The sequence below is a fragment of the Acinonyx jubatus genome, chromosome A3 (assembly GCF_027475565.1).
Source record: "Acinonyx jubatus isolate Ajub_Pintada_27869175 chromosome A3, VMU_Ajub_asm_v1.0, whole genome shotgun sequence".
Lineage (NCBI taxonomy): Eukaryota > Metazoa > Chordata > Mammalia > Carnivora > Felidae > Acinonyx > Acinonyx jubatus.
The window spans coordinates 100,884,282-100,910,493 of NC_069388.1; the positions used below are offsets into that span (position 1 = coordinate 100,884,282).

Here is a 26,212-nt window from a genome sequence, read left to right on the forward strand (position 1 = left end):
ATAAATAAACATACATACATACATAAATACATAAATTAAAAAAACGCATCCCTAAGGAAACTGGAAGTAAGTCTGAAACCATACTTTTTCAACATTTACGTTGTGGTTAGGCTAAACTTATGCTAAAAAAAACAAAGTAGAGAATTTAGGAAACTATATTCTAGTATTTACTAGAAAAAATACTATCTTGGCCCAACTCTCTGAAGAACAAAGGCCACTGCTTAGGAATCTGAGTTATCCGGGGCACCTGGGTGGCTCAGTCAGTTAAGCATCCAACTTTGGCTCAGGTCATGATCTCACAGTTGTGTGGGTTCAAGCCCCGTGTCAGGCTCTGTCAGGCTCTGTGCTGACAGCTCAGAGCCTGGAACCTGCTTTGGATTCTGTGTCTCCCCTCTCTGCCCTTCCCCTGCTCACGCTCTCTACCTCTCAAAAATAAATAAAAATGTTAAAAAATATATTTAAAAAAGGAATCCAATTATCTATTTAGTTCATTGCTTGTTTTTAGCTCAACCTGGCTTCAATGACTATTAGAATAAAGGAGGAATCTATCTTTTTTTAATGTTTACTTATTTATTTTGAGAGAGAGAGAGAAAGAATAGGGGATGGGTGGGGGAGAGAGGGAGAGAGAGAGAATGAATATCCCTGACCTGGGGGCTTGAACTCATGAATTGTGAGATCATGACCTGAGCCAAAATCCAAGAGTCAGACGCTTAACTGACTGAGCCACCCAGACACCCCAGAATAAAGGAGGCACAGAATAATGGGGCATAGGACTCCAGTGATCATAACTAAAAACACCTCCTGACCCCAAAACAACATAACATGACAGAAGATAAAGTCAGGCCACGAGCAAGGCACTTAATAAACACAAGGGCTTACTAAGGGCCTCCCATTGCATTTATTCTCCAATCAGACCCCCAAAGGGGAAAGCACTAGCATCCCATTTCATAGATGAGGCACTGGGTCCAACCAAGAAGTAAATTTCCAAAGATCATAAAGGTAGTAAGAAATAGGTACTATGCGAGCTCCAAACTCCCAGTCCTCACTCAAAACTTACTCTTACTTCCCAGGAATCAGAGGCAGGAAGGAACCCACACAAAGATCTGCAGGCCTTCCCTAAGGTGCACTCCCTTCACTACCTAGAACAGAACTATTAATGTTAAGCCTGTGTTAAGATCCACCAGCAAGGGGCACCTGGGTGGCTCAGTTGGTTAAGCATCCAACTTGATTTCAGCTCAGGTCATGACCTCATGGTTCGTGAGATCATGCCTCATGTCAGACTCTGTGCTGAAAGCACAGAGCATGCTTGAGATTCCCTCTCTCCTTCTCTCTCTCTGCCTCTCCCCTGCTCATACTGGCAGGCTCTCTCTCTCTCACTCTCTTTTATTTTTTTAATTTTTTTTAATGTTTTATTTATTTTTGAGACAGAGAGAGACAGCATGAACGGGGGAGGGGCAGAGAGAGAGGGAGACACAGAATCGGAAGCAGGCACCAGGCTCCGAGCCATCAGCCCAGAGCCCGATGCGGGGCTCGAACTCACGGACCCCAAGATCGTGACCTGAGCTGAAGTCGGACGTTTAACCGACTCAGTTTAACCGACTGAGCCAGGTGCCCCTCTCACTCTCTTTTAAAGAAATTAACATTAAAAAAAAAAAAGATCCACCTGCAAAATCAATCTATGAGCAAACGGCAGAAATAATGAAATTTTCAACAGAGATTTAAACTAAAATTATTTTTTCAGAATTTTTAAATGTTTTTATTTATTTTTGAAAGAGCATGAACGGGAGAGGGAGAGAGAGAGAGAGGGAGACACAGAATCTGAAACAGGTTCCAGGCTCTGAGCTGTCAGCACAGAGCCCAACATGGGGTTCAAACTTGTGAACTGTGAGATTATGACCTGAGCTGAAGTGGGACGCTTACCTGACTCAGCCACCCAGGTGCTCCTAAAATAAAATTATTTTTAAGTCAAAGGCAACAGAATTTGAAAGTTACTTGAATTCAAAGGAACAAAAATCAATAAATTTCTAACTCACTGAATATTCCACTCTATCTACACTGGCCAAACAGTGGCCACTAGCCACACGTGGCCTCTGAGTACTTGAAATCTGGCCAATGTGACACGGGAACTGAATTTTAAACTTTGTTTAGTTTTAATGTAAAAACTGAAGTGTTGTATTCTCCCATTATTCACAACTTCACTCTTTTGGTAGGATGACATTAACCACTGCACGACCTCAGATATTTCTCCGGTCCTGCAGCAGGCACGTCAGGCCATGTGTTGTTCCTAGTAGCTGACATAAACATGTCACTGTTCTACTCTGCGACAATAGATTGATTCAGTTCAAGTGACTTTATCCCCCATCCATTGATGAAGCATCATAACGTGCTTATTATGCGGACAGCACGAGTTACAATGATAACTATGTAAATCGTAACTGGCAACTACTGTGAAATGTAACTATGTATCTAGCTAAAAAACAAGTAGAGAGGGGCGCCTGGGTGGCGCAGTCAGTTAAGCATCCGACTTCAGCCAGGTCACGATCTCGCAGTCCGTGAGTTCGAGCCCCGCGTCAGGCTCTGGGCTGATGGCTCAGAGCCTGGAGCCTGTTTCCGATTCTGTGTCTCCCTCTCTCTCTGCCCCTCCCCCGTTCATGCTCTGTCTCTCTCTGTCCCAAAAATAAATAAACGTTGAAAAAAAAAAGAATTAAAAAAAAAAAAAAAAACAAGTAGAGAAAAAATTTTAAATTTAAAACAAAGGCATACTACCAATGCCAAATATTTTTTTTGTAAAGTTAATGTGATGGTTTTACTCCCTTTGAGTTTGTGTATCATCCACACCTTCATTGCTACAATTCCATCTGCTCTTAACCTGATGATTGACTTCATAAGCACAGCCTCCAGCATATTCCTGGTGTACCCCAGACAGTTATTTACCATGGCTTTGATAGAGGAAGAAATTTCTTCTCTCAGTTTTTGATTCTCATTTAAAAAATTTTTTTAATGTTTATTGAATTTTGGGAGACAGAGAGAGACAGAGCATTAGTGGGGGAGGGACAGAGAGAGAAGGAAACAACCTGAACCAGGCTCCAGGCTGCGAGCTGTCAGCACAGAGCCCTGCGCAGGGCTCGAACCCAGGAACCTGAGCTGAAGTTGGATGCTTAACCAACTGGGCCACCCAGGTGCCCCTTGATTCTTATCTTCTTAATCAAAGACTGATGCAGAATTGAGTGGGGATGCCGAAGCTAGAACTATGACCAGGACAGTAATGGGGAAAAAAAAAAAAAGAACTGGCAGAAGCTATGACAGAAATTTCACAATAAATGGCAACTGCAACTTGCTATAGCAGAGTTACAAAGGAGACATTTTCAGAAAATACATAATGTAATGAATTTCATAAGCAGTTTCCACTCAACCATAAGAAAATGGGTCGGGGGAGCAAACCAAAAAAACAGACTTTTGGGGCGCCTGGGTGGCTCGGTCGGTTAAGTGGCCGACGTTGGCTCAGGTCACAGTCTCGCAGTCCGTGAGTTTGAGCCCCGCGTCGGGCTCTGTGCTGACAGCTCAGAGCCTGGAGCCTGTTTCAGATTCTGTGTCTCCCTCTCTCTGACCCTCCCCCGTTCATGCTCTGTCTCTCTCTGTCTCAAAAATAAATAAACGTTAAAAAAAATTAAAAACAACAACAACAACAACAAAAAACAGACTTTTAACTATAGAGAACAAACTGGTGGTTACCAGAGGGGAGGTGGGTGGGGGATGGGGATTAAGGAATGCATTTGTCATGATGAGCACCAGGTGCTGTAATAAGGCTTGAATCACTAAATTCTACACCTGAAGCTAATATTACACTGTATGTTAGCTAACTGAAATTTAAATAAAAACTTAAAAAAAATAATCATTGAAATTTGTGGCTGAAATCAGAATTAAATACCTAACAAAAAATGTTTAAACATATTTTTAACAGGCTCTGAACTTGTAACTTTGGTCAGTTATAAAATGGCATGGATTCTTACACAAAAAAGAAAACCATTTCTATTTATTTGTTTGTTTGTGTATTTATTTATTTATATTTTAGAGAGAAGAGAGTGAGCAGGGGAGGGGGACAGGAGAAAAAGAGTTGGAGGCTCAACTGAGCCACCGAGGCGCCCCCAAAAAACCATTTTAGATAGAAATATAGCTGGAGGAAATATTTTGAGGAAAACAGTAAAAATAAGACATTTTACAAAGAGTGAACAATCTTTAGCTAAGTCATGAATACTGCCCAAGGAAAACAAAACTTTTCTAATAGTATCAAAGACTGATTCAAAAATGGAAAAATCTTAAATATTTTCCTTCAGTTTTAGTTGAATTCTGTGACATGAGATGTGGCCCAATGAATATTTTGGGAATGTTCTGCTTCCAATATTTTTTATAAGTTTATTTAGTTATTTATCTTGAGAGAGAGAGCAAAAGAGCACACACACGCACGCACAAGTGAGGGATGGGCAGAGAGAGAGAGGGAGAGAAACCTAAGCAGGCTCTGCACTGTCAGTTCAGAGCCCAACACGGGGCTCAAACTCACAAATTGTGAGATCATAACCTGAGCTGAAATCAAGAATCAGACGCCTAACTGACTGAGCCATCTAGGCGCCCCTCAAAGAATTTTCAAATACATGAAAAAATATCAAATTCCAGCCTTAAAACTACCAACCTTGTGGTGTAGATATTTTTAAATCTTTTACATCTGTCAAAGAAGAATCTCACCTACATGTGAAAATTTCTATTGTGACAGTGCTTCAGCTAGGTTGGGTTGAAATCTGATTTATTGGGATTTTAATATACCGATGCTTCCTTTAGTGTTTCATTGTACTATATGGTACATATTGGAAACACTTGCACTCAGTTTTCTGAAGCCCACTCTATGAAAACTATCAGGGATACAGTTGTTGAAATGGTTTAGTATATACTTGCAAATGCTACAATGATTCCCCAGTATGGAACTGTTGAAAGAAACAGAAGACAATAGATTTAATGATACTGTGTTCTTTGCCAGTGTTCACTAATTGAGAGAAAGGAGTTCTACAAAGATTCACTATATTGTCAACTCCAAATCAGATTCTCTTGAAATAAAAGAAAATGCTTCCCAAATCAATAATTATTTTATTCAGTAATCAAAGATAAAAAGTGGCAGTGTGATTTACATCTTCTCATCAATATACGCTCTAGGCGATCAAGCTAAAGTTGAAGCTCCAAGGAAGGGAAAAGAAGATCTTATTTATGACCTAACCAGACAGGTGTGAGAATTTATGCTCCAATTTCATAACACAGCCAACAATAATGATTTCACATATTTTTATAACATGACTCAGTAGAGGAGAGCCTGGGTGGCTGAGTTGGTTAAGCATCTGACTCTGGATTTCAGCTGAGGTCATGATCTCAGTTAATAAGATCAAGCCCTGCTTCAGGCACAGCGCTTGACAGCATGGAGCCTGCTTGGGATTCTCTCACTCTCTCTGCCCTTCCCCAACTTGTGCATGGGCGCATGTGCACATGCTTTCTCTCTCTGTTTCTCTCTCTCTCAAAATAAAGAAATAAACATTTAAAAAGAGCATGACTCAGTATGTAGAAGATTTAAATTGAAATAGACAGCATTATGCAAATTGGCTACAAAAACTAAAGAAAAGTTTTAAGAACACTTTGTTGACATTGCTAAATTTAGAATTTCTTTTCACTTTATTCAATATCTCTTTTGAATTAGATATTAATAGGGGCGCCTGGGTGGCTCAGTCGGTTAAGCAGCCAACTTCGGCTCAGGTCATGATCTCACGGTTCGTGAGTTCGAGCCCCGTGTCGGGCTCTGTGCTGACTGCTCAGAGCCCGGAGTCTGTTTCAGATTCTGTGTCTCCCTCTCTCTCTCTGACCCTCCCCCATTCATGCTCTGTCTCTCTCTGTCTCAAAGGTAAATAAACGTTAAAAAAAAAAATTAAAAAAAAAAGAATGAATTAGATATTAATAATACGTGTTGACATAAGAGTTGATGAATTTATTTAACTTAGATATAGGTCTGAAAACTCAAGTCATTCTTCTAAAAATATGAACCAGTTTTGCCAATGTGTCTGCAACTATGAAAGGAAAATGACTTTTCATTGAGTTACTGAAAAACTTTACGTGGGAACAACTTGAGTATGTAAATCAACATTTCAACCATAAATGTTCATGAAATCTAAATACAGAGCAAGGGTTTTAGATGAAAATTTAGTGTCTGGATTAAGATGTTCCAAAAATGTGAACTTATACCAGAGTTTGAAGACTCAGAAAGAGAACAAAATCTATAAAATATCTCATTAATTGTTTTTATATTAATAACATATCAAACTGATTATTTTGGATTTTTCTGGTTAAATAAAATATATTATTAAAGTAAAATATTAATCTATCACCAAAGAACTGATCACCTTGAGGAAATTAATCAAGTCAAATTTGGAATCAGCAAGGCCAGGTCTCCAAGGACTTCAGTCAGTCTAGCAAGACAGGTTTTCATTTGAAGCTTGTTGTGGCCAACCAGCCCCCTGCCATCGCCTCACCACACTCTCATTCAGTTCCGGCAGAGAACAGAATTCATTGTTCCATAAAAGCGAGAACAAATATTCAGGATTTCCCAGGGTTGACTCAATCAACTCATAAGCTACAGTAAGAACTGCTTCAACAAGTATGAAATAATGGATTTAATCTTTAAAATTCTTCCTCTCAAATGTTTTTCGACCAGGAGGTAAAAAGAAAATTTGTCCAATGCCAACCTGTTCTCAATACTGACCTCCTTATAACAGCTAAAAATATCAAGAAAAAGGAACGAAGAGTGTTTATATTTACAAATAAAATAGCTGGAGAAGTCAGAAATACGTTGTTGTGTAATTATTATTCCATCTACCATCTGATAGAAGGAACTATGAAGGAATTAGGAAACCGACATTCCATTTGGGCTTAAAAAAGAGAAATAAACTATGATCATTTGCTGTAACATCAATTCTAAATGCAGTGATTTTTGTTGTAGTGTATAAAATATTTTCAGGCTCAGCTTTTGAAACAACTGTTTAAATAGAAAAAGGTCAACACAAGCTTCTACAATGGACCAAACATTTCATTTTTTTTCTAATTTTTTTTTTAATGTTTATTTATTTTTGAGACAGAGAGAGACAGAGCACGAATGGGGGAGGGTCAGAGAGAGGGAGACACAGAATCCGAAACAGGCTCCAGGCTCTGAGCTGTCAGCACAGAGCCCGACGCGGGGCTCGAACCCACGGACCGCGAGATCGTGACCTGAGCCGAAATCGGCCGCTTAACCGACTGAGCCACCCAGGCGCCCCTGGACCAAACATTTCATGATGTTACCATGGTACGTATACCCAAACCCAATAAAAACAAGTTTAAAGTTAGGATTCAAGGGAGAGTAGTAGAAAACACAAATAGACTTCTGTGGATATCAAGGATTTTAAATTATTAAAGAACTTTACCAAAACGATTAATTTATAGGGTTTGTAATAAAAATATTTTAACAATTAAAAAAAGTAAAATATATTGCACCTATTTCTTTGTATTTATTTTAATGTGGCTACTAGGAAATTTAAAATTACACATGTGGCTGGCATTCTGTTTCTGCTGGACAGCATCCTTTGCAATTGTTCCATTCCCTCAGAAACCCATTTAGAAGGAAATCACAAATGGAGGCTCATTTATACATATTAGGGGAAAAACTTCACAGGAGACAAAGAAAGCCTTCGACCTAGGTCAGAGAGAAAAGCCACTCAGGGCTCTGAGACTACAGCCACAGGGTGTTGATGAATTTGTCAAAGTCCCTGAAGTAACAGGAGGAAGGCACTTGCTGTCAAGGGTCCAGTGGAGAACACTATCGAGACTCTAGGAAGCCCTGTGAGGGATGCCCAGTCACATGGCCCATAGGTTCATTTGTACAGACTGGAACTGCACAACGTGTAGCGACATTAACCGCTATGGCAATGGGCAACCCAGTTATCCTCTACGAGCTGCCATTCTGCCCTACATTAAAATGAGGAAACTACATTTTTTACTCTTTGGAGCCCTCCGAAGCCATACAAAATTATGGAGAGAGACAAAATGACAAAGGGAACCATTGCTTCCTGGAACTACTACAATCCCTTGCCAGCCACCTAAGAGAATGAAGGAAGCTTATGAGGATAATGACAACCCCCAGCCTGCATAAACCATGTCACCATTTACAAGATGTCATCACAGACCATGTCACACGTCACAGAGGGGCAAAGAACAAGTATAATCATCCCCATCCACACTGACAGATGGGTCACTGGGATTTAGAGCGGTGTTGTCCAGGGTCACAGAGATCTAGATACCTACTCAGACCCGATCAGGACCCCAGTCACGTGGTCATGCCACTTCATTATAAGTATGCAAATATGTAGAATGTTACGTACATAATTTTTACAACATCCTCTGTTCATACTTCTAAAAGCTAAATTCTCCCTTTATCCTCAGATAAAAAAAAAAGTCATAGTAGAAAAAAGATTGAATAAACCTTAAAAAAATTTTTTAAATGAATGATCTGGATAAATAATCATGTCCCACTTCTACTCTTAGCTCTGGTGAAACAATCTTTTGTGTTCTAAACATGTAAATATGTAATAAGAATTCAGAAAGCTTCACTCACCTTTAGGGGTGGATGGTGAATCATGAAAATCCATCACAGACAGAACTGGATATGTAAGTTACTGGGGCCAATGAGTGTGGACAAAAAGGGGAAGCTAATGCCATGAACACTCAACTTAGTAAATAGATAGGGCCCAGAGTGAAATGTGGGTGGGGAAAAGAGCATTTGCGTTGAGTCATATCTTCCAGTGTCTTCCTCCCTAAAGGATTTGTTAGGCTACACACGCATGTTCACTAGTCTTCATGGAAAGAATACCGGAGACTCATTACAACTCTGATTGGGGGGCACTACCCAGTTCTTTCCTACTGAAATGATAACAATAATAGCAGTGACAGGCATAATAACAGTAGTAAGAGCTTTTACTTATGTAGTGTGAACTATGAGACAGACATTATTCAAAGCCAGCGCATAAATGAACTCTAGTAATTCTTACAATGACCCTGAGGTGGTTACTATTATCCCCATTTTATTTACAGAAGGAGAAACCAAGGCACAGAGTCCGGTACTTACTACCACTGTGCCATATACGTTACATGTGTCGCCTTAGCTAATCCTCACAGCCACCTTGTGAGGTAGATTCTGAGGCCTGGGGGGATGAGGAAATACACCCAAGCTAATGAGAGGGAGAGCTGGGATTAAAACCCAAGCTGCTAATCCTCCCCCTTAATCCCTGTATAATACTGTTTCCCCCTACCTTATGGGACCATTCTTATGACACCTAGCCATAACCCCACTGCTTGGAGGTGGGCAGTATAGCAGATACTGCTATACCCTGCCTGGGTGTCCTTTCTGGGACCCCTGGCTGCTATGAGCTGGCTGCCAAGAGCTCACGTATGCCTCTTCTGCAGCGTCTAGCCTCTGTCCAGAAATGGAGGGGAAGCTACATTCTCCACTTCCCCTAACAGCCAGTGGCTGACTGGTATTAGAGGACAGAAGCCAGGTCCTCTCGTCTCAGTTCGGAGGTACCATTTATTCCCGAGCTCCATGGAGTCAGGCTGAGGAGAGACTTCGGCTGAAACCATGTCTTTGCTTGGCTTCCTCCCCTGCTGTCTGGCCCCCCGCCTTGCTTCTGGATGAGTTTCTCCCAAGAGCCTTCACCTCCATCCCTCCACCCCCCTGCCATTAGTCACCCACCACATAAGAAACCTGGGCCTCCCGTTCTGCTTCTAGGGAGCCTCACCTAAGAGACAGGATTTATCAGGCGCAAACAGCAAAGTTTTAGACTGTAATCAAAGTAGCATGGAGGATACTCCGGAACTAATATTGTTGGCTTTTTAGAAAAAAGTATTTTTGTCCAGAAAAAAAAAATCCCACATTTTTGCTAAAGGGCTTCAGGATGAAAGTTGAAAACATTTATGTAATAGACTGAAAATGAATCTTCAACACTTACTTCACTAAAGAAGCTTTGCGACACAGTTTGTCAGCCCCCCTGTAGTAATTCACCAACTGCATCAGCCCAGGCTCGTGACCTATAAAGGAAAGAGGAGGCTCAGAAGGGAAAGAGGACAGGTGGGAAACGACAATGTCAGCACCAGCATGCAGAAGAGAGAACAGCTGTGTCATGCCCAGCTTTTCCTTCTCTCATTTCAAGACTGGTTGGTGGAAATGGAACAATTCCATTGCCCTGCACCTGTACCCCCTCCCACAGCATGGAACCAGAAACCCTCCCCCTCCCCAGAGTGGATATTAAAGATACTAATATCCTAGGTCTGCCGAACACCACTGCTGCCTTTGTTTTTTCTTCTTAGGGCGGAAGGGTATTTTCTATTTCACCTCTCTTTGATCCTCCCCAAACCCCACTCTTGGCTTCACACATAGGGACTTAGTAGTCTCTGCATAGTAGGACTTTATTTTTTTTTACACTTTAAAAATATTTATCTATTTGTGGAAGAGAGACAGAACGTGAGCTGGGGAGGGGCAGAGAGAGAGAGAGAAAGGAGACATAGAATCCGAAGCAGGCTTCAGGCTCTGAGCTGTCAGCACAGAGCCTGACGTGGGGGTCGAACCCATGAACCGTGAGATCATGACCTGAGCTGAAGTCAGATGCTTAACTGACTGAGCCACCCAGGCACCCCAAGCACAGTAGGACTTCAACAGTGACGCCTTGGCACCCCTAACCTTGCTTTCTATAGCCACCAAAGAAGCACTAGGACTAGGATATTACTGTCTTCAAGCATGTCTAACTCTGTGAGCTTCTGGGAGAGCCACAAGAGGTGAAGGAAGATAGTAGAGAAGCCATGTCTATAAAATCAGAAGCCCTGAAGACTTTCTTCTGTATATCTCCCACAGAGAAACTCATTTTCAATGAATCCTACCGCATGTCCCCTCCTCCATAAAACAGAGCAGAGAGGATACCAACAAAAACAAAAGCCTTAATATTTGTTTAAATTCCTAACAAAATGCATTCAATTTCCAGCAACAAAAATAAAAGTAAAACCAAACAAAGGGAGTCTGAGTAGAAGATGCCAGAGGTAAAAAGGATACATCTGAGAACAGCATATAATCAAATAAAAATATTTAGGTACTAACTTGCTCTCACTGTCTCCCTGGGACAGATGAACCTGCCTCACACCCGCGCCTACCTTCTCATCCCCACGGCAAGAGCATTCCTGAGACTTTATCTGGCTCTATAAGCCATCTCCTTGAGTTTCACACAATTGCACTGAAGCAAAAACTAAACATCCCTAACAATGAAGACATATAACCATTTTGCTTGTGTGATGCTGTTTTCTTTTCCATAAAAACCAAATGTTTTCTTACCATCTGTTGACTTTGTGGTACCTGTTTAGGATTTGGACCCTGTAAGTTTCTGGCCTTCCCCCCAGTCCTGAGCACCATAGCAATGCAAAACCACCCCTGCTTCAGCCCCAACAGAGACATTTTTGCCAGTTTTGAATATTAGGATTTCCCCCTAAGCTTTTACAGCCAGGCACTGCCCAGTCTATAGAGGAAGGTAAGTCAGGCAGGCAGGGATGTGGACAGAGCAAGAAGGAAATATATGTTCTCAACTATAAGTAGTTCTTCCTTCAGGGAAGGTATTCTCTTTGCTGAGGGCTTCCTGGAGAGACAGTTTAACAAAAGGGAATCTCCAGGCACATTCCCTGTATTCCAAGATTGCTGGGGGTTGGAATCAGTCCCTCCATGGAGTCCTCATCATACATCCTAAATTTGTATAACAGTAAAAAGTGCATCCAAAGAAAAAATTTCGATAAGGCTATGCTACAACACCCTTCATTCCTGAAATCATTACAACTGTACACACCCCCCGCCCAAAGGCTCTATGGAAGTAGCCAGTGAGTTCCAAATGGCCTATTTTCAGTCTGCTCATTCAGCCTCTCTACCCTCTGACCACACCTCTTTTCTAAAAACTATGTCTTCTGCTGGACACAGAACACCGCTCTCTCTGGACTGCCCTTTAAGACAGAGATGACTTTTCCTCATTATCGATCCTCCTCTTCCGTCTTTGGCAAATCTGTGTGGTCCCCGCCCCGGGAGAATTTTGGCAAGGAACAGAGGCTGCATCTCCAGGATGACTGCGCAGTGAGGAGAGGCCACGAGACGGTTCAGGTCAATGGGATGTAAGTTGAAGTGATCTGCACAACTTGTGGATTACGTCATCTAGAAGGGAGCTGCCGGTCTTCTCCTTTCCCGTGCCCCTCCCTACAGGCGAGGATGTGGATATGGATGTAGACATGATGCCAAGCTGGCATCGACCATGGGAGTGAAGGTAACTCTCTTGGGGTGAGCAGGGCAGAGAAGTGGGACGCAGGGTGAAGCCAGTGTCATGCAAAATCTGCATTCAACACACAACTGTGAAAACACATACTTCGGGGAACCTCAGGAAAGGTCTAAATCAGACACCCTTCCTTCCGCCCTGGCCCGAGCTTGGCTCACTTCTGCAGCTCCTGCTTTGGGAACCCAGAGGTCTTTTCCAAATCCCCAGTTGATCTGAGCCTTCGGGTAGCTGAATCCGCAGGGTTTTCAACACACACAAGGATCCCTCCCGCGTCAACACCAGTCACGGTGAAATCCTCAGCGCAGAAAATTCGCAAGAGGACTCCAGCTGGAGGTCCGACGCCGGCTCAGCGGGGCCTTGCCCCGCCCCAGCTCTGCCCCGCGGCCCTGCGCGATTTGGGGGCATCGGGCCGGGGCAGTGCGGGAGCGCGCGGCCGACGCCCCCCCCCCCCCCAACCCCCCGGGCTGCAGGCACCAGCCATTGTCCACAGGCAGCGGCGGCCACGATTCCAATTTCGGGAACGGGAAGGCATGCAAAGCGGTGGGTTTAGACCTTTATGGATCCATTTTTTCTCTGCCCGGGGAACGACGCAGGGGAAGATATATGACCTTAAGACAAAAGCGCTGCTGCTAGCGGGCCGTGGGAGGAGCGGGAGGGCGGGGAGGGGGAAGCGCTCACCCAATCTCCCGAAGGGCAGCCGGTTCCTCTCGCCCAGCATTAGGTTGAACCTGGGGTTGTCTCGCCTGAGCCTCTTCCAGTGGCCGGTGGCGAGCAGCAGCCGCGAGACCTCGGCGTAGACGCTGCTGTTCTCGTCGCGCACCACGAAGGTATACATGGCGAAGGGCCGTGCGCCCGGGCCGCCCGGGCAGCCGCCGCAAAGACCAGCCGGCCGAGGTGGCGGCTCAGCGCGGAACCCGCCCGGGCGCCCGCCGCGTCCCGGCCCCCGCCGCCGCCGCCGCCGCGCCGGCTCCCCGCGCCACTACGGTCCCGGCGGCGCTGCGCCCCGGCGCCCGCGCGTCAGCCCGGAGGCCGCGCCCACCTGCCGGCGCGGCCCCGCCTCCGCCCCGTGATGCCGCGCGGCCGCCCCCGCCTGGGCCGGGGGGTGGGGGACTCGTGCGCCCCGGCTCCGCAGCGCGTCTCGGACCCGGTTGGGGGCCGCCCGGGGGCTGGCGGGGGCGAGCGCGGCCTTGGCGCAGCGTGGGGACACCAGAGACTGGGCGCGTGCCCCTGAGTCCCGGGTCCCATCCAGGGGGCGGTACCGGCGGAGGATCCCTTTCTGCGCGCGTCGCTGCGGCTCTTCCACGCACTGTTGCGAAGGGACGTTTTATGGGTAAAATTGAAAAGTTCCAAGGCACAGTCCCAAGTCTGCGGAATGTAAATGGACAAGGCAGCTCTAAAATTTATACAGAAATGCAAAGGTCCGAGAATAACTAAAGCAATCTTGAAGAAGAAAGTTGGAACACAACACTAGCAGATGTCAAGACCTATAAAAGTTACAGTATTTAAGTAAGTACAAAGCTGTGGTAATTAAGAGAGTACGGTTTGGGCACAGGAGAGACAAACAGACCAAAGGAACGCTATCTATCTATTGATACATGTAGTCACTTGGTTCATAATAAAGGTTCAAAGGTTCCTTTGCAGTACAAAGGGAAAAAGGATGGACTTTTCAATAAATGAAGCTGGGTCAATGGATATACATTTGGAAAACAAAATTAATCTTGACCTCTGCCACTCACAAAAGCAGTTGCAGATTCATTGTGATCTGATGCATGTAGATGTGAAAGTAAAGCAAGAAAGCTTTTAAAAGAAAACGGGAGAAAATCTTAAAAAAGAGAGAAAATCTTATGATCTTATTCTAGGTAAAGATCTTAAAGAGAACATAAAAATCTTTAGGAGTAAAGGAAAAAAACGGATGAATTGACAACCTTAAAAATAACTTTTATTTATCCAAAGACACCATCCAGAGAATCAAAAGGAAAGCCACAGAATAGGATATGATGTCTGGTGTGTGTGTGTGTGTGTGTATACATACCTATCAGACAGAGGACCCATATTTAGGATACACGAGGAATTACATATTAATAATTTTAAAAACTGGGAAGCTGGTTAACAAAAAACTGAACTAGCTATTTTAAGGTACAATTCAATAGGTAAACTCTCAGCAAGAGAGATTTGTAGAAGTGTCCTACAAAGACACTTTATAAATAAAGAATATGTTGGGCTAAAAAGCAAGGCCACATCTACAGTTGTAGGACAAGAGTACAAATGGAAGCCATATGTCTACATGTCTACCATATGTCTAAATATTTTAAAGTTATAAACCATGCCAATAAGCTGCTAGATAAAATGTCTATCTTCCCATCTTACAAATATATATTGATAAGGATGACCTGAAAGGCCAAGATTTTTTAAATGCTCAGATTCATGGAAGTTCAATGCCAAAAGTAGGAAATACTGGAAGAGATGGCCCTGCCCTCTGACCATGGCCCACCCGTTTCTTACCTTCCTTGACTCCATCCTGCACCACGAAGGGCCATGCACACATGCATGGGGACGCTACATCCAGGAAATTCAGGCTCCATCCACTCACCCAGCACCTCCCACAAACAGCTACATTTTGGCCACTGCTTGGTCCTAGGGGTGCACAGCAATGCCATTGACCCTTGGGACAATAGACCCAGGGAAGAAGCCAGTGCAGGTTCAGGACAAGAGCTGGGCTATTTAGACAGTGAATTCTGGTTCTCAGGTACCTAGCATATTCTGGAAAGTGGGAGGGTAACCGTCTTTGGGTGGCCATATCCCTTTGACCTCACAAAAGTCTCATCCATAGGGAGGACCTGGCTAGCCAGACTTGGAGCCTCTAAATCAAGGACTTTTCTTAGAAGGGCCTGAGGGTCATACTCCTAAGAAACAAGCTTCAAAATCCTCAACTACACTTTCCCCTCTCCCTTCTCTTTGTGTCCTATACTTGGACACCAAACAACTCAAAATTGTTTTTCATTCATCGTCTCTAACGTTACGACACTCACTTCATGCTTTGGGTACTACACCTGTCTTCTAGCTGCTCTTCTTGCTTCAGCCCCTTTCCCTCTCCAATCTTCTCTGAACATCATCACCGAATTAATCTTTCTGAAACACAGCATTCATCACATCTCTCCATACATCACAGACTGCAATGGCTCATTGAAGACAGCATTCTCAATTTCAAAGTCACAGCCTTTTAATTAAGTCTCCCCATTGTGTCTCTCTTACCACATTTACCACACTACTTCAGCCAAAGTCTTTGAAATACCCTGATCATCATCAAGGTCAAGTGAAAGTGTGTTAGATGGAGTTTTAATGTGAAGTGTGCATTAGCCCTTCCAAAGCTGATGAACCATGTACCAGATGGATCATAAAGTCCTTATTAATCAAAACCTTTAATTAGCTAGCATTATCTGTCTCACAGTTGTGCTAAATAAAATAAGACTTACTATTTCTTTAGACTTAGGTCTTAGTTGCTTTTTAGCAAGGTAAGACTGCTTCCCTTTTCAGTGGAAGCCTTTCAACACCCCTTCCTGAAGAGGCATGCCACTTATACCTTTCTGGTCTAGAAAACCTGCATTTAACACATTCTTGTTCCAGGCAATGTTCAAAGCACAGAGGACATAAGACAAAGTCCCTGCCTTCACAGAGCTCTGTTCCTGGGGAAGCTTACATTTTTTTCTGGCTGCTAGTTAGAGGAATTTAACTAGAGGAGCAAATATTCCTACAGTTTCTAGAATTCTGAGTGGGGTGACAGTTGTGGGGACAGGAATACCTTGTAGAAACACTCACATCTCAACATGTAGGAGGAAGCTGCTCATGTCCATGTGGCACTGGAGTCATTTTCTCCTCTATTTCCTGTTCTTCCTGGATGAATGCAGTAGCTCCCACACAGAGATAAAGGAAAATAGGAAAAATAGAAAAATAACTCAGTGAGTTGCATTCAAAGGACATTGCGAAACCTAGAGCCACAGGGTGTCAGTGACCGTGAGGTGATGCCCGTGCCTCCCATCCAGAGGCCTCTGCTGGAGCACATACTCTCTTTTTGCCTGGGTCATGTTGCTACAGCATGATGTGTGCTCAGAGTTTGCACATAGAGTAACGGGCCTGTGAATAACCAACTTAATTAAATAAAAATAAACTTAATCAAATAAAATATCAATAAATATAAGAAAAATTTTCCCCTCCAATAGAACTATAATAACTAATGGTGCTAAGGAGGCAGGAATACTAGAGGCATTTGAGAGAGCGGAGACGCATCAGGGAAAATTTCTTAGAAGAAATGAGTTTTGAAATGGATCCACAACAGAAGGAAACTGAGTCCCATCTGTATTGACCAGAGGAAAGGCCAAAGGCTACATCTGCCTTACCCAGTTTATCCCTAAAGCTCACGTGACCTGGGGTATCACTAAGGATAACATCAAGGTTTTGCTAGTTCATTCCCTCACTTACATAACTCCTGAGGCTTATAAAATTCTCTTCCCCTCAGATATTCCTGGGAGGATGCTTTCCTTCTCATGCCAAGCCTCACCAAGCCTCCTCTGTGGTTCACCAGCCTGCAGTGCTTGCTCCTCAGGGTGAATCCTACCCTTCTTTGGGCTGTGTTGCCTGGTGTCCTCCCAAAGCTGGAAAGACCATGTAAGTGCCCCCTGATGGCTCTACTGAAAGGGAAAGACTACCTCTTCATAGAGCTCCCAGCCCTAGAGTAGAGCAAAGGAGTGACTCTTCTGTTTTCTCAGTGATCCTACTGAAATTCTCATTTCACTTCCAAGCCTCTGCTCCAAAAACCAGGCCCCTGCTCCTCCAGGCAGATCACTTGCCAGCCTGTCTAGATTACTGGTTGCAGCCTAGCTGAAACAACCTTGGGTAGATCCAGCTTGGGTAGATTCCTAAGAAATAAATTGCTGTGTGTAAAATGGTAAATTTATGTTTAACTTCTTAAGACACTGCCAAACTGTTTTCCAAAGGAAGCCTACCATTTTACATTCCCACCTGCAATACACAAGGATCTCAGTTTCTCTGCATCCTTGACAGCCATTAAGCTATGTAGCGGTGTCTCATGCCTTTCATTTGCATTTCTCTGATGATTATGTTGTTGTTGAGCATCTTTTTACTTGCCTTTTGTGTACTTTCTTTGGTGAAAAGTTTATTGAATCTATTTAAGTCTATTAAATCTTATGCCCACTTTTAACTGGGTTGTCTTCTTATTGTTGACTTGTAAGAATTCTTTTTTTTTTCCCCCAAACAGAAGGTCTCACATATGTATTGTTGAACTAACCTACTGGTGCAGAAGCATGTAAGAGAGAAAAATCATTTCCCCGATAAAACATATCCATTGTTCAAGTAGTAGTGATGTTTACAGAGTGATAGGATCTGAGGGCGTAACTTTCATGCAGCATAAATATGTTTGCCACCTCACGTGCGATCCCTTATAGACCCAGCTTGGTTCTTCTCCAGTGCCTCCTCTTGGAGTTGTACCTGATTTTATTGCCAATTTTCATCTGAATCCATGAGGAGTGGGATGATTTTGCTTTTGTTTCTTGGCCAGGAATTGTTTGATCCTGAACATCTTGTGAGACGACATGGCAAAGAAAGATCAACCACACACAGCACAATGGCTGTGAAAAGGAGAGAGAAGTAAGAATTCTTTTTTTTTTTTTTTTAATGTTCATTTATTTATTTGGCGGGGGGTGGTGCAGGGAGAGAGGGAATCACAAGAAGGCTCCACACTGTCAGCACAGAACCCTATGTGGAGCATGAACCCATGAACCATGAGATCATGACCTGAGCTGAAATCAAGAGTTGGACATGTAACCAACTGAACCACCCAGACACCCCAAGAATTCTTTCACCAGATATATGATTGGTAAATATTTCTCTCAGTCTGTGGTTTATCTTTTCAATTTTAATTTTTTTTTAACGTTTATTTATTTTTGAGACAGAGAGAGGCAGAGCATGAACGGGGGAGGGTCAGAGAGAGGGAGACACAGAATCCGAAACAGGCTCCAGGCTCTGAGCTGTCAGCACAGAGCCCGACGCGGGGCTCGAACTCACGGACCGCGAGATCATGACCTGAGCCGAAGTCGGCCGCTTAACGGACTGAGCCACCCAGGCGCCCCTATCTTTTCAATTTTAATGATGTCTTTTGTAGTGCAAAAGTTTTAAATTTCCATGAATTCTAATTTCCTGATTTTTTTTCCTTTTATGGATTTTAAAGCTATACATTTCCCACTAACTACTGCTTTAGCTGTATCCAGTACATTTTGATCCGTTGTGTTTTCATGTTATTTCAATTCAGACAATTTTCTAAGTTCCCTTGTGATTTCTTCTTTGATCTATAGGCCATTTATTAGTGTGTTGTTCAATTTTTAAATATTCAAGGATTTCCCAATTTTTTTCTAACGTTTATTTTATTTTTGAGAGAGAGAGAGAGAGCATGAGCAAGGAAGGGCAGAGAGAGGGAGACACAGAATCTGAAGCAGGCTCCAGGCTCTGAGCTGTTAGCACAGAGTCCAACGTGTGGCCCGAACCCACAAACCGTGAGAAGATCATGACCTGAGCTGAAGTCAGACGCTTAACCAGGTAAGCCATCCAGGTGCCCTTGTATTCATTTCTTTCTTTCTTTCTTTCTTTCTTTCTTTCTTTCTTTCTTTCTTTCTTTCTTTCTTTCTTTCCCTTTCTTCTTTCTTTTTTTATTTCTTTCTTCCTTTTTTTTAGAAAGAGAGAGGGCACAAGTGAGGAAGGGGCACAGAGAGAGAGAGAGAGTCTCACAAAGGGCAGAGAGAGAGAGAGGAGCGGGGTTCACCCAAAGTGGGGCTCGAGCTGACCCAACGTGGGGCTCAAACTTATGAACCATGAGATCATGACCTGCGCTGAAGTCCCATGCTTAACCAACTGGGCCACCCCAGCAACCCTCATTTTTTTTATAGGGCTGCTAACAAATTGGGTAGCTTAAAACAACAGAAATTGATTCTCTTACAGTTCTGAGGCTAGAAGTCTGAAATTCAGGTGTCATCAGGGGCATGCTTTCTCTCAAGGCTCTAGGGAAGAATCCTTCTCTGTCTCTTCCTAGCATCTGGTAGTTGTCAGTAGTCCCTGATGCTTCTGGCTGATAGATACATCACTGCAATCTCTGCCTCCATCATTGCATGGCATCCTGTCTCCCTGTCCAAATTTCTCTCCTCTTATAAGGATATCAGTCATTGAATTAGGGCCTACTCACATCTAGTATGACCTTATCTTTAACTTGATTACATCCTTCAAAAAACATATTACTAAATAAAGTTGCTTTCACAGGTTCTCAGTAGAGATGAAATTTGGAAGGACACTGTTCAACCCAGCACAGCACTCTTGCTGTCTTTTGGTTCCTTTTTGCAAGGGATAGCTTGTTCCCATCACTTTATGTTCTACCTATTTGTGTTTTGAATCAAGGTTGTATCTCTTATAGATAGAATTGGGTTTTGCTTTTTTATGCAGTTTGTTGATGTCTGTGTTTTGATTAGGGTGTTTAGAGAATTCAGATTTAATATGATTATTGATTTAGTTATACATTTGTCATTTTGCTATTTGTTTTCTGTTTTCTCCTTCTTGATTGCCGTCTTTTATGTTAAATAATGTTTTCATTATTTTTTTTTTTAAGTAGGCTCCATGCCCAACATGGGACTTGAACTCATGGCCCTGAGATCAAGAGCCGCATGCTCTACTGACTAAGCCAGCCAGCTGCCCTTAGTAGGCAATTTTAATTCATTGTTGATTACTTTTAGTATTTTTGTAAAAAGATTTTGTTAAAAGTAATTTCTGCACCCAATGTGGAGCGTGAACCTATGATCTCAAGATCAAGAGTCACATGCTCCACCGACTGAGAAGGCCAGGCATCCCTACTTTTAGTATTTTTTAAAGTTATTTTCTTGGCATTTGCTTTTGGGATTATAATGTGCATCTTAAAAAAAACTTTGCTTCAGCTCAGTACTAATTTAATCCTGGTAAAATAATGAAAATTTGCTTTAATGTAGTTCTATTCTCCATCCCCTCCTTCATGCTTTTATTCTTGTAAACCCAACAATATAGTGTTATAATTGTTATTTTACATAATCTTATATTTTTAAATCTGTTAAGAGAAAAAATGCATGTATGGTTTTGATAATTCCTTATGTAAGTAACTGTATAGAAATTTTTCACTGCTTTCTGTTGATTTGAATTACCATCCAGTGCCATTTCCCTATAGGCTGAAGGATAGTATGTCTTGTAATAGACAGACTCTCCTGCCTCTGGGAAATCACTTTCACTGACAACGATCCTGGGTGTCTTCACCCATTGCTCCAAACTGGGTGAGCCAGTTTGGCAATAGAGAAGGCAATAGAGAAGCTGCTGGTCCTCATGGACTTCCCTCCCTCGTAGAGCCCCATGTTGATGGCATAGGTGGAGTCAGCCCCATAGTAGAACTCCATAGAGCTTCACAAAGTCCAGCAAGTACTCAAGCATAAACACACCTTGGATTGTTGTATGCATTTGGTCAGTTTCCAGAGTGTTGAAATGGTTGTTTTAGGGCAGTTCCATCCCATATTTCCACTTGCTTCTAGGGAAGAGAATTTGACAGTCTCTTCACTCAACTGTTACCAGAAATCGTGCCTCAATCACTATCCTTCCCAACATTTTTGTAATTAATTCCTTGAACCAAATTCCCTCCATTTACAAAAAATTTTTAATAGAGAGAAAAAAATATTTTTGAGAGAGAGAGAGAGAGAAAGACAGAGCATGAATGGGGATGGGGGGCAGAGAGAGAGGGAGACACAGAATCTAGAACAGGTTCCAGGCTCCAGAGCTTCGAGACAGAGCCTGACGCAGGGCTCAAACTCACAAACTGTGAGATCATGACCTGAGCTGAGGTCGGACACTTAACCAATTGAGCCACTCAGGCAACCCCAGATTCCCTCCATTTTAAATACCTAGAGTCATTTCTGTTTTCTTGACCAGACACAACTCAGACACTGTAATCTTTAGAAACTTACTGAAAGTCGGGGATGGCTAATAATCTGAATAGGAAATCGTTCTCAAAGATTTGGCACCATTCATACACCCCAGTCTTCAGCTTCCTCACTAATGAAGTGAAACTTTTCATAACAATTAAGTTGTTCCATGGAATAAGTGAGTTGATGTGTGGAAAACATCTGAAACACAGTACACACCTAATATGAATTAAAGTCTATTTTTCCTGTAGCTTAAGCCCCATTCCTTTTAGTGTTCTCAAGAAACTGCCAGAATATTCCCTCAACAAACCCTTGTGAAAACCCACACGAGGGAACTAGAAAGAAGCCAAGTTAATTAAACTGCTCAATGATTCATCGTCTGCCTTTCATTAGCCCTGGTGCCAGATTTCCTTTTCATTCCCCACAACAAAACTGCCTGAAGACTCAAAGTTGAATCTTATTTTTATGACTGGATTGATTAGAACAGTTCACTTTTCCTCATAGTTTAGTCTAGTTCTTATTCTTTTGAATAAGCGTGACTTTAAATACTGAAGAAACAGCAGATCTTCCATAGCTCCATGTATAAATTATGATGTTTGTCAGCAATCCTGCCTGTGACGTCAGTAGCAGAGTCAGCTAACAGTTGCTGGGCGATGCCACGGTCTTGAACTGTCTGTCGCGTGGATGTAAATAGATTCCTGCTGCTGGTTAAAAACAAAAGACAAATAACTGGATTCCTTGCATCTAGAGTGAATTCAGTGGTCTACTGTTTGCCTCAGAGAGTGGGAAGTATCGCCTCATAGAGGTAAGCAAAAACCTTCATCTTCCCCCCTCCCCCACCGCCTTGTTGGTTCTCTATGGGAAGCTACACTCTTGGAATTATCGATCAAACATTTCAGCATTGCAATTTTGTCCATTCACCCATACGATGCTTGAAATTTCCATATGATATCCTCAGCTTGTCATTCAGCCTTGTATACATCCAGGGGAAGGAAGTTTATTAACCCTCAAGTAAGAGTATTCTTAGGATCTTTGAGAATTTTGATTTGAGATGCCCATTCAATCTAAGAGAGAACTTTGTCTTGCCACATGGCTTTCTTTCATTCCTTGTTCTGAGAAGCTCCGAAGAATAAAAGACAATATTTCTTTCCTCTACTGTATTAGTTCTACAAATAACGAAGACCTCAGTCATATCTTCATAGTTAGATTCACCGTTGGTTAAACTATCTGTTTCATACAGTTTGTGTATGTAAGTCTGTTTTCCATCCTGTTTGCCTTCCTCTAAACCTGTCCCATGTGTCCTTATTTTACTTTTTTACATGTTGCTGCTAAGCCACAATATATTCTGTACTTTGAAGGTCCTGAAAATTACCCCCATTTAGCTCTTTAATATTTTATAGATTTCTTTCCCATTGTAGGGGTAAAATTAGGTGAACATCAAGGCAGAGAAATATTTATACATGTCGGTCAGCATGGGCTAAGACCACATCACACTTCTGTTCAGAGACTAGAAGAGATGGAATCTTTTCTCTCAGAAGACATTGGCTCTATGATACAGAACAAGGCCATTGAGAGAATCATCTCCCCAATGACTGTTCAGCTCTGCCATCTGATCATTTCAATGGAGAAGAAAGACATGGAAAATGAAGCATTTGCCTGTTTGGAGAAGATGGCGGAAGAATTGGCCCAAGCTAGTGAAGACTTTGTGCAAGTTGCCAAAAGGTAAAAAATAATTGCAAAGAACTCAAGCCCTTTACTCTGACAAGCTTGCAGAAGAAGAGGGTTAACTAGAGCCTTGCTGTAGTCTCCTTAAATGTTTTCAGAAAGAAGTCAGGTAGGAAAATAAATTGGTAAAACATAAAGTAAACCTACTTCATAGGTTGTTACTTATTAGTTGGTGTGTACTTTCAGTATACAAACGCTTCAGAATTAGTTGGGTTTTCTACTAAGAAGCCAATTATATGTCCCATCAAAAGGTTTCTAGATTTTTTTCTTCTTTCACAGATTATTTTTTGTTACAGCGATAAGCATTTTCAGAGTTGTCCAAACATAGCTTGCATTATCTGTCATTCAGTGCATTGGGCCTGATCATGAACAAACTTGCATACAAGTTATTTACATATTAAATTCAGTTCCGGGGTTCATATAAAAGGGCCTAGTTGTAACAACAAAACCAAACTCTATAAATGAAACAGAGTTGAATACTACAACAAAAGTTTTACATTTTCACTGCCCCAGACTATAAAAAAACATTTTAATGTTTATTTATTTTTGAGAGAGACAGAGACAGAGCACAGGCAGGGGAGAGGCAGAGAGAGAGACACAGAATCCGAAGCCGGCTCCAGGCTCTGAGCTGTCAGCACAGAGCCCGACGTGGAGCGTGAACTCATGAACTGTGAGATCGCTTAACAGTTGGACGCTTAACTGACTGAGCCACCCAGGCGCCCCTCACTGCCCCAAAATTAACATAAGTGCAGCAGGTAGACTGACTTTATTTATTTTTTTAACGTTTATTTATTTTTGAGACAGAGACAGAGCATGAACGGGGGAGGGTCGGAGAGAGAGGGAGACACAGAATCGGAAGCAGGCTCCAGGCTCTGAGCCATCAGCCCAGAGCCCGACGCGGGGCTTGAACTCATGGACTGTGAGATCGTGACCTGAGCTGAAGTTGGACGCTTAACCAACTGAGCCACCCAGGCACCCCTAGACTGACTGTTTAAAAAAATTTTTTTAACATTTATTTATTTTTGAGACAGAGAGAGACAGAGCATGAATGGGGGGAGGGTCAGAGAGAGAGGGAGACACAGAATCCGAAGCAGGCTCCAGGCTCTGAGCTGTCAGCACAGAGCCCGACGCGGGGCTCAAACTCACGGACCGTGAGATCATGACCTGAGCCGAAGTTGGATGCCTAACCGACTGAGCCACCCAGGCGCCCCTAGACTGACTGTTTAAATGCCAGCCCCAACCACTTGCTGGTTGTCTGGCCACGGCTAACTTCTGAAATCTCTGGGAGACTCATCTGTGAAGGTAGAGACAATAATGAAACCTCCCTCAGACGACTGTCATCAGTGTATGAGAAATAATCCACACAAGTCACTGAGTACAGTGTCTTTATCATGGTAGTTGATAGATAATTCCTGTAGATATACCTTTAAAACAGGAAGAGGACTCATAAATATTCCTCTCTTTCATCCAACAAGTATTTATTGACCTTAGTAAAGTATCAGGTACTATTCAAAGTGCTGAAATATAGCAGTGAATAAGGTGTTCACAGTTTCTGCATTCAGGAGCAGTAGAGCACACAGAAAAGAAAAAAAAAACCAAAACATAAACACATAACTTCGTCAGTAGGAAAAAAAAAAAAACCCTAAATAGAAAAGTGGGAAAAGTACAGGTATTTCACTAAAGAAGAAATTATAACAAATTTAAAATTTCTTTTTACATTTATTTATTTCTGAGAGACAGAGAGAGACAAAGCACAAGTGGGGGAGGGGCAGAGAGAGAGGGAGACAGAATCCGAAGCAGGCTCCAGGCTCTGAGTTGTCAGCACAGAGCCTGATGTGGGGCTCGAACTCACAAACCGTGAGATCATGACCCGAGCCGAGGTCGGACACTTAACCAACGGAGCCACCCAGGCACCCTAAAACGGACTTTAAATATGAAAAATATATCTAATTTTAGACTCAGTAGTTTGTTTAGCAAACAACAAAATGCAAATAAAAATGGTAAGATGCTATTTTTCTGGCCTCACAGAAATAAAAATTGTGAGAAACTAGAAATAAGCTCAATGTCCCAGTCTAGTAAAGCATGATGTAACTTTATGGTGAGACATAAAATACAAACTAGATGCTAAAAATGTTGATGAACATTTGTAATTAGGGACACCTTGTAGCATTCCTTTACATGGAGAAATTTTTAAGCTAATGTAGAGCCTCAAACTCATGAACCATGAGATCACGACCTGAGCTGGAGTTGGACTCTGAACCAACAGAGCCACCCAGGCGCCCCTGGCTTGTACTCTTCATAAAATGTCAGTAGTCAGGACAGAAGGTCTCAGGAACTATTCCAGAGTAAAGGGGACCGAAGGGATGTGTATTAGTTTCCTGCTGCCTACTGTAATAAGTGTCATCAGTTTAGGGACCTAAAACAACACAAATTTGTTGTTGCACATTTTTGCAGATTAGAGGTTGGTGGCCTTGGCTGGTTCCTCTGTTTTGGGTCTCACAAACCAAAATTGAGGTGTCTGTGGGCCGGGCTCTTAGGCAGATGCTCTGGAAGAATCCACTTCCAGGCTATTAGGGTTATTGGCCCAATCCAGTTCCCTGTGGTTTATGGGACTGAGAAAGCCATTTCCTTGCTGGCTATTAGCGGAAGGCTGGGCTTTGCTCTTCCCGGCTGCCTGCATTCCCTGTGGCCCCTCCAGCGATGGCAGGTCAAGTTCCTCTCATACTTCAAACCTTCTGACTTCTCTGTCTGCCTTCCTCTTCTATTATTTTTTTTTTCTTCCTCTTCTATTTTTAAGGGCTCATGTGAGTACACTGGACCCACCTGTGTAGGTCAGGATACTCTCTCTTTTTTAAGATCAGCTGATTCTTAATCTTAGTTACATCTTGGTTATATCTGCAAAGCCCCTTCATAGAAGTACCAGATTAACATTTGATTGACTAGCCAGGGGATGGGAATTTGGACTGGGACACCTTTAAACTGCCCACAACAGGACTTGACAGTTAAATTTAATGCGTGTTCTCAGAGTGCAGACAACCAGCAAAATTTGAATATTGACTTTAGATTAGATAAGAACATTGTATGAAT

General features: G+C 42.7%; 2 protein-coding genes and 1 pseudogene across 10 annotated transcripts in view; 1 reads left to right on the plus strand and 2 right to left on the minus strand.

Moving 5' to 3' along the window:
- The window catches only part of TTL (tubulin tyrosine ligase), a 38,611-nt gene extending 25,178 nt beyond the window's left edge, over positions 1 to 13,433 (minus strand). The window contains exons 1-2 of one of the 2 annotated variants that reach the window (XM_027033738.2): positions 13,089 to 13,433; positions 10,065 to 10,143 (exon numbers count right to left, since the gene is read on the minus strand). In XM_027033738.2, the coding sequence (XP_026889539.1) occupies positions 10,065 to 10,143; positions 13,089 to 13,245 (236 nt within the window). In that variant the 5' untranslated portion in view covers positions 13,246 to 13,433. The remainder of the gene's footprint in view (positions 1 to 10,064; positions 10,144 to 13,088) is intronic. The other variant, XM_027033736.2, reaches the window with a different exon arrangement.
- Positions 13,434 to 13,504: 71 nt separating this feature from the next.
- Positions 13,505 to 26,212, plus strand: part of LOC106975994 (uncharacterized) — a 38,610-nt gene continuing 25,902 nt past the window's right edge. For 2 of the 8 annotated variants that reach the window (XM_053200922.1, XM_053200923.1), the window contains exons 1-2: positions 18,176 to 18,300; positions 20,074 to 23,122. In XM_053200922.1, coding sequence (XP_053056897.1) covers positions 22,917 to 23,122 — 206 coding nt within the window. In that variant the 5' untranslated portion in view covers positions 18,176 to 18,300; positions 20,074 to 22,916. Of the gene's footprint in view, positions 13,917 to 16,923; positions 17,073 to 17,982; positions 18,072 to 18,170; positions 18,301 to 19,218; positions 23,123 to 26,212 lie in introns of those variants that run through there. The other 6 variants (XM_053200918.1, XM_053200917.1, XM_053200921.1 and 3 more) reach the window with 6 other exon arrangements.
- Positions 17,497 to 18,123, minus strand: LOC113592520 (60S ribosomal protein L39-like; annotated as a pseudogene).